Genomic DNA, 8,397 nt, shown 5'->3' with positions numbered 1-8,397 from the left:
CTCAAAGTTTCTCCATGAACGGGAAGTTTGATTTTAATGGTGCTGCATTTGAGTCGTATCAAAATAATCTTTTTTTTTTTAAACTGTTTGGGTGAATCTGAACACTCAGATGTCTCATTTAGTTGACACACACGTAAGGAGGCACATTTAACTCAGTACCAGACGACCTCCTCATGTCTGTCTTACAGCTAAGGCCTTTTTGCAGCAGAATTTCGTCTGCTACCAGTGTCGACAATCCACACTCACATGACCACCGTGCCCCCGCGCAGGGGTTTAAAAGCTGACTTCATAATTCATTCAGCAGCAAAATAAATGCTCGAAAATTGCAACGTTTGATCACAGTAAAACTCAGCCATGAGAAGAAAAATAAATACACTGAGAAACTGAAATAGCAAAGCCAGCATAATCCCCTAAAAGGAGGAACCCCGTGGGAGGATCTGAAAATCATTCTCCTCGCTCTCCGTCCAGACACCCTCACCAACCTCCAAAAGAAATCCAATCTTTCTTTTGTTTCCTTCTTCTCCCGAGACAGAGGAAGAACATTTCCCCCACCTGCAACAAACCCCTTAAATAAATAAAAATAAACAGTGAATCTCCTGTGCCGCGGCCTCCTGTCCAGCTGGAGGCCTTGCTGCTACCTGATGCGCCCATCTGCGCGTGGTGTTCCCAGCTGAGATTTGGGGTCTGGGCTCAGGGAGCTCCAAGGGTTCTTGGGGCAGGCCTGCATGACGGGGCAGGCGGTTGGGCCCACGGCGCAGATGTCAGCCGCCTCCCACAATTCGCCCGTCAGGCTGTCTAACCAGTGCTCGAGCTCCGGGCCGGTCAGGGCCGCGTTCCTCTTGGCCTGCTCCACGTAGCCCAGGCTGACAGGGATGTTGAGCACCGGGTTGAGGCCGTGGAAACTCTGCTCCATGTAGCTGTTCTTTGCTGGCCCGTTGTGAAGCTTCAGAGTATCCTCTGGAGAGACGTGGGAAGGAAGAAAAAGAGAGTTGATAATCAGTGGTCAGACAGAGAGAGGGGATTGTAGGAAGGGGAAGGGAGGAAAAAATGAGACATGAATGGTAAAATATCAAAGCAGAGAACGTGATTTGCTTTATCATTATCTGAAAAGCTCAAACTGTTTGCTAATTTGCTTGGATTGATTTTTTACGACTGGACTACCTAAATCCCATTCTTTGATGTGGTGTGTGAAGCCACTGCAATGCTGACTTTATGGAAACGGTCAGACGCGCCCTCATTCTTTCTTCCCATGACGGTCAAGCCCAGCAGGAAGACAGAAAGCGTAGACACAACTTCCCCTTAAAACACTCTCTCCACCCTGAGCTCCACTGAAGCTGTAAATTCCTCACTGGTACTCTAACTGGGGCGCTAGCCATCCTCTCTCAGCATGGCTGAGCAGACATCAGTGCTTTTCATGCACTGGTGACAGAAAAGATGCAGTCAGACATGAGGTGCTCCGCCAGGCAAGGCGATGTCTGTAGCATGCCAGCTAGGTTTGTGGTAGCGGAGTGTGTTATGAAGTGCATCTGTGTAGAGTTCTGTGTTTGTGTATAAGAATGTGTGGTTGTGCATGTGTGTGTGAGCATGCGTCTGCCAATGCGGGTGGAAGGCCACGTCATAAAGTTTTACTGGCACTGCATGTAGGAGGGAAACCTGGTGCCAGACATGGCAGTAAATTAAAGGAGGGTGGATGGAAGAGCGAAGACGAAAGCACATATTACAACACAGTAGTCAAGCATACACACAATTATTACATGAGGACTATAAACTCTACTTAAATGCAAAAAAGTAATAACTATATAATATTATATTCTGGAGGGAACTGCTGTATTTTACTTCCTGATAAAACATTTAAAATGGTTACCTGTTATATTATAAAATCTAGAGTAACAGTAGCACACATTAGCCATCATAAGCTACTGGTCACAGCAGATTAAGTAAGGCTGTAGCAGGAATATTCTTAGGTGTGCTGAATCTAATAAATGAGCATTTTATTGCTTATGAATTAGCTTTTCACTAACAAGGGCAAGATTGTGTTTTTTCTAAATTCAACTTACACACTCTCGCTTTAAGTGTGTAAAACAGGCCTATATATGTTTTACTGTGATCAGTTAAAGCAGACCTATAATGCTTTTCCTCATTTTCTGTCATATATATGTAATTTTACAATGTCGGATGTTCATATTAAATGTGGCCAAAGTATCAAATAATGAGCTAAACATATGTAATTCTTCTGAGCAAAAACCGCAGGCTTTAGATCATTCTCAATACTTGTTTTTTCCAGACAAGATGACGTCAGCTCATGACGGATTTCATTATATGGTCATCTGCTTCAGGCACGCTACTGCAAGTGTTTACATTACATACACTGCTACACGTAGCTACATGCTAACGTCAGGGAAACGTGTTATCATTTGCCGATGTTATATAATAAATATTCCCTTATTTTGGCTCATATTCCTGCTGCAAAGTGCAGTTGTGAAGATTTTGATTTAGAAGCTTTCACGGCAGTCATAAGTGACCTTGTTTGCAGTTCGAGGTGTATTGTTTACAGTTTCACAAATGTCTCCTTTATAATGGTGGTCTATGGGGAAAATGCTTTTTGGGCCACAGAGGATTTTTTTGCTGCAATACCTCGAGTGGCCACTGGGAAAAATTGGAAGCACTGCTGAGCAGCGTTCCTGGGGGCCTGGTTGGTGATGTTAATGGAAACATTAACGCTAATTAAAGTTCCTTTAAATCAGGAGAAGTTGTTTTTGAATGGGGGCCAGATTAAATAATGTGAAAGAACCTTGGGGCCAGCTACTTCTCACATGATACGGGTTACTTAAAAAAAATCAAATGAGAAAACTGCAACTGTTTCATCTTTCATTAAAAAAGTATTCAACTTTCCATGACTCCTGTAAGCGGTGGCCCTCTCTGTCAACTTCATGCTCCTTTCTTTATTTGTTTGCTTATTTATCATACCTTAATGAAAGTGCACTGGTTCTGCCTGCATAGTTCCTACTTGGTGCATGTCTACCGACTGTTTGATAGTCTTGCCATGAGTGGAAAAAACAGAAAAAATGAAAAGTGATCTTGCTTAATTTAACCAACAATATGTCGGGCCGCGTATAGTATTTCAGTCAGAAACACTTTAGTCAAAGAAAACTTTATTTCCATTTGTAGTATTATATTTGGCCTAGCCTCTGCAGAAAGCCTCTTCCACACGCCTACGTGGAAAGCCTAAGGCAAAGAGAGCACACCTCTCTGCCCTTCCATGTGCAAATGGAAAAAGCCTGAGGCAGAGAAAGCACAACTCCCTGCCCTTCCATGCGCCTACATGGACAACCTAAGGCAGGGAGAGCAGCAGCAAAGACCCCCCGGGAACAGAACAGAGCAGCATCAGTGACAAACAGAAATGACACTGATAAGTCAGACAGCATAAAAAGGAGGAGCTGGGGTGGAGGCAGGTTGCAAAGCAGCTTGCAGAGGAAGCAGCAACAGTAGGCAGGCCAGAGCAGTTTAAATAGGACGCCCTGAATGAGATTTGCCAGTGGGTTACATAGAAAGGAATCATGTGATCAATCAGCTGCTCCATCAGTTGGTTGGGCTGCTTGAGATCAGCTGATGTAGCTAGGATGTGAGCAGAGCTTGACATTGTGTCCTGCATGAACTGACGCTATGCTCAATATCTTGAAAGACAAGCCGCAGGCCATTTAAATTCTGTCAGAGGGCCGCACTTAGTCCCCGGGCCACACTTTGGACATGCCTGCATTAAGTAGAGTGAGAGCACTGCTTTCACCTCCCGCAATAAATTCTATCTTCCTGGGGGTTATAATGGTCAGGTTTGTCAAAACTGTTTCAGAGAGTTGCTGATTCAACTTTATGGTCATTTTGGGTTGGAGTCTGAATTGTACTACTTTATGACACTATGACACAACTAATCTTATAACTGAGCTAGCTGAACAGCACTGTGGGGAAGACAGCTGATAACAGAACAACATGTCATGTTAACACACAGTTAAATTAGCACCAGGTGAATTTCTCCACCCAAACACTAATAGCAAGCCAGAGCATAAATGCGTAATGCAAATGAAGCTAAACAGCCGTAACTCAGAGATGAATATTTAACTCACACTGTCGTATAACAGTCCTCCCACGGCCCCGCTGAGACTCAGGTCGTACACAAAAGCTGTAACTTTATTTGTTGTTTCCTTCATCATTAAAAACGGCTCAGTGAGATTATTAAATGAAGAAAGACACGATTAAGCCGAAGCTTGCGTCTCAACTCTCATGTGATTTCAGAGCAAACTGACTGCTTACGGACTACAACAATGGAGTCTTGCCCCTTATCCATGCTGGCTGATTGATTTAATTGTGTCATTGTTTTTGGAGGGCTAAGCGTGCTGTTGTTTAACACTCTGTTTAGTGTGTATGAGCAGCTCGCTGGGTTATTAAGGGTGACTTGATGACAAACAACCAGGGTCTGCAGAGGCCCAGAGGCTTGATTAGAAAGGGCATCACTGCAAATACAAAGCTCTGTGTGTGTGAGTGAGTGTGTGTGTGTGCAGACATTTCGGAGCACCTAAACCAGCAATCGTTATTTCACAGTGAATACAGAGCTACTCTGTTACACTTTATTTGTGTCAGCTGAAAAGAAAAGACCAAAAATGTACACTGAATATAGAATTTGTCTGCCAAACATAACTACTATGTGTACTCAAACTCTGTATTTTCATGTTCGAAATCCTGTATATGGACTACTAGTAGATAAAGGAAGGAACCTGTTGTGATTCGAAGCTAAATTAAGCCTGTCAATCATGAGTTTTTTTTATAAATACTAGTACACATGTAGTGGCCTGAACTCTGCAATAACTTAAAACAGATAGTTCCTTTGTAAGGCTGAGTGTGTTCAGACTGTTGTGGATTGAATGCTAACAATTTGTGAAGTCTTATTTGTGGGGGTGGGAATCACCAGATCACCAGAGGATCCATGATACAATATTATCACGATACTTAATTCACGATACAATATTATTGCGATTTTAAATATACTGCGATACGCTGATTATTATGATAAAATATATTGTGATATATTGCAATATATTAAAAAGTAAGCAAGTATTATCAAAATGAACCATAAATATTAGGAGCAGTCATTCTCCAGAGTGGCCCCTTTCATAGTATAATTGTACTTTAACTGTAACTACTTTAAATAATGTTATGGTCATATTGTGTTTTACAAAAATCGAGACATTTGTGAAAAGATCCGTCAGTCTAGTTTGTTACTTCCTATTTGTGTCCAACAGAAATCTACTTATTTCAAAAATGTTCTAGAAATAAATGTCTGAAAATTTTGATGGAAGACAGAGGAAAATAAAGGAGGCCATTGCTCTAGAATCAAGTAAATGATTAAACCAGTGCTGTTAAAACATGTTGAAACAGGTTTATTTTTGTTTGTTTTTTAACTTTTTGTTAATGTTTTAAGACAAAAAGTAACTTAGATTTCAATAGGACAAAAATTACCTGGAGAACATGGAGATTTTTGCTGTGTGTGGATTATGTAAAATCTTAATCTACTAGTCCATACCCATAGAGTACAGCATATCATACCATGACTTAGTCATACCAAAAATTAGAAAAAAACAACAACATTGGTCCACAGGGGACGCCACAGCGATCGGTCGCATTTTAGCTATTTTTAAGCATTTTTCTGTTGTTATAGTGCCACCCAGTTGCCAATTAGAGTTAAATTTCTCCAGTCACCTTGAGGCGTCCTGTTCTACATATCTACCAAGTTTAGTAAAAATCGATATGGCGGTTAGGCCTAGATAAGAAATTAGCTCTCCAGCTCCCCCATTTTGTTTGATGGGGTAAATAATGGAGGGGTCCCCTCAGATTATGTGTGGTCATATGCCTACAAAGTTGCGTGGTGATGGGTGAAACCCTTGAGATGTTATACACCTTTATGTGATGAGCCACGCCCTCTGCAATATTGATTGCCTTATAGAAGCTCAGTTTTAGTAAGTTTTCCAACTTTTGCCAAGAGGGAACTTTAGATATTGGTCCCTAGATTATGTTCACCCAGTTTCATCCAAATCGGTCAAACTTCCTAGGAAGAGATTGATTTTAAGAGTTTTTCAAAAAATTCAAAATGGCGGAAAATCTATATAACCGGAAGTTATGGGTTCTTGAGGCAAATGTGTTCCTCATGAGGAGAGGCATCTCTGTGCAAAATTTCATGTTTCTACGAAATACAGGGCATGAGATATGCCCATTCAAAGTTTGCAATTTCAATCGGTTGCTATAGCGCCCCCCTTTGGCCAACTGATGTAATATTGCTTCATTCGCATCCTCCCATGACCCGCTACCACTGTGCCAAATTTCACATGGATTGACCAAGTCAGTGAGGAGAAAAACGTGTAACAGAGACACCCGCAGACAGACAGAGTTTTCGTCATTATATAGTAAGATGGAGTAACTATAACTATAACTATAAAATGTAGTGGAGTACAAAATATAATATTTTATCTCCCTTTAAAATGCAGAGTAGCAGAAGTAGTAAGTATCATACAATGAAAATATTTAAGTGAAAGACTGATGATGCAGAATGTCACAGAAGGTTGGATTATTATTATTGATGCATAAATGTGTAGCAGCATTTAACTGTATTAGCTGTTTTTTTCCTGCTTTTTACAATGTTGGTAAGTCTGGATCACATTTTAAAAGGTGATCTTATGTTTTGTATAAAACAGTATAAAATGAAAAATGCTCACTAAAGGACAAAAACCTCAACATCTTTACAGTACTGGAGTAAATGCACTTAGCTACTTTCCACCTCTGGCTACACTTCACAGTAAAATAATACAAAAACCACAAAATACAGCCTCAAAAATTACCAATCATCTCCTCTGTGACATGGTGTCAACAAAGAGTCATAAGCTTCACAAACACAGGTTTTATTGCAGGGCTGTTGTGTTGGATTGCACCGTGCCGCTCTTATTTCACCCAGGCAGTGTGGAGCTTCCACCTTAACTAGATATGTAGTGAAATGTTTGGCATTCAGTCTAACATCTTAAGTACTTTTTTGATGAATGATTATCTGTTGAGGAACAGCACAGGAGTGCAATAAGATTACGAAGGCTATTTGTACAAATAACATAATCAATAGTAATTTTGTGTTATGATGAAGCTGAAACAAATGGTGAGTGCTAGTTAGAAAATAAGCCTCATGAAAGGCTGTTTAAATCTCACTCACCTTGTCGTATGGGCTGGTGCTTGTTATAGGCCAATGGGGCGATAAGGAATCGCATCTCAGCCACAGGACTCCAGTGATGCAGGATGCGAACGCTCCACACTCCAGGCCGCAGAGGCTGGTTGAGCGGTGGGCGGTAGTGGGTGAACTCGGCGCTGGCATCGATCAGAATGTCGTAGGTGGCTGCGATGACATTGGTGGGGTCGATCCACACGACTGTGACGGTGACGTTGGGACCCTTGCTCCACTTTTGCATGCCTACTGTCTCGTCCATTGGGCCCATCAGGCCGCCAAAGTTCCTGAACATACGTTCTTTGGCATCCCACTCAGTGCCGATCTGACAGTGGAAGAGGAGAATAAGGAAATGAGAGGGAGAGAAAACAAAAAGACAAGAGTGAGTGACAGAATGAGGTAAGAGGAAAGACAAGGAGAGAAGCAACAGCAAAAAGCACAAGAGATGGGGGTATATAAATTCACTCCTGCGACTGCTGCATGGAGTGAACATAAATAAATAACACACTCTGTGCATGCAGCACCATTTGACTATCAAGATAACCAATATCTGCACTGAATCATCATGGGAAATAATCTTCAGTATGCATTTTTCATCAAACGGCAGCACACTCCAGCTCAACCTTCCACATAGCCACTGTATAATGTTACAATGCAGAAGCTGACGAGCCTGATTGTTTCGTCCTTCATGTTTGAGTCTATTTGTCCACAGTCTCTGGCACTGTATGCCTGAGTATATCTTTGACAAGGAACATGAGAGGCAGGCTGAGGAAGGTGTATGACTAGATCCCAACCATATCCCCTTGGGGCAAAGATCAAATGCACGCTGGTTTGCTCTCTGAACAGATTTCAGAGATGGAAAGAGAGAAGAGGCAATGAACAGCAGAACCAGTGTGAGCAGTATTTGTCCTAAACATAAACTACTGTGAAAAAAGGGATTACAACCTGACATTAGTGAACAAGACTAGGTCAAAGCCTACTATATGGCTGGACTGTGTTTGTAGCTAGTTTTTCCCCCGCTGTTGAGCTCCAGCTCACGTTTTGGAAAACATCTTATCTGTGATGATTAATTGGCCAAACTGACTCAATGGCTGATCTCTAGTTACAGGTACTTACTAAGGCAGCAGCATCTGTTCAAAAGTCTTATT

The 8,397-nt window shown here is 41.7% G+C and overlaps 2 protein-coding genes across 2 annotated transcripts in view; one reads left to right on the top strand and one right to left on the bottom strand.

Moving 5' to 3' along the window:
- LOC126390660 (GTPase IMAP family member 7-like) overlaps positions 1-284 on the top strand; it is a 1,700-nt gene extending 1,416 nt beyond the window's left edge. The window contains exon 3 of the mRNA XM_050045060.1: positions 189-284. Coding sequence (XP_049901017.1) covers positions 189-284 — 96 coding nt within the window. The remainder of the gene's footprint in view (positions 1-188) is intronic.
- The window catches only part of xylt1 (xylosyltransferase I), a 121,829-nt gene continuing 113,438 nt past the window's right edge, over positions 7-8,397 (bottom strand). The window contains exons 10-11 of the mRNA XM_050045243.1: positions 7,241-7,574; positions 7-957 (exon numbers count right to left, since the gene is read on the bottom strand). Coding sequence (XP_049901200.1) covers positions 635-957; positions 7,241-7,574 — 657 coding nt within the window. The 3' untranslated portion in view covers positions 7-634. The remainder of the gene's footprint in view (positions 958-7,240; positions 7,575-8,397) is intronic.

This window comes from Epinephelus moara, chromosome 5, assembly GCF_006386435.1.
Source record: "Epinephelus moara isolate mb chromosome 5, YSFRI_EMoa_1.0, whole genome shotgun sequence".
Lineage (NCBI taxonomy): Eukaryota > Metazoa > Chordata > Actinopteri > Perciformes > Serranidae > Epinephelus > Epinephelus moara.
Note: the sequence above shows the minus strand (reverse complement) of the source record. Positions and strands in the feature narration are given on the sequence as shown.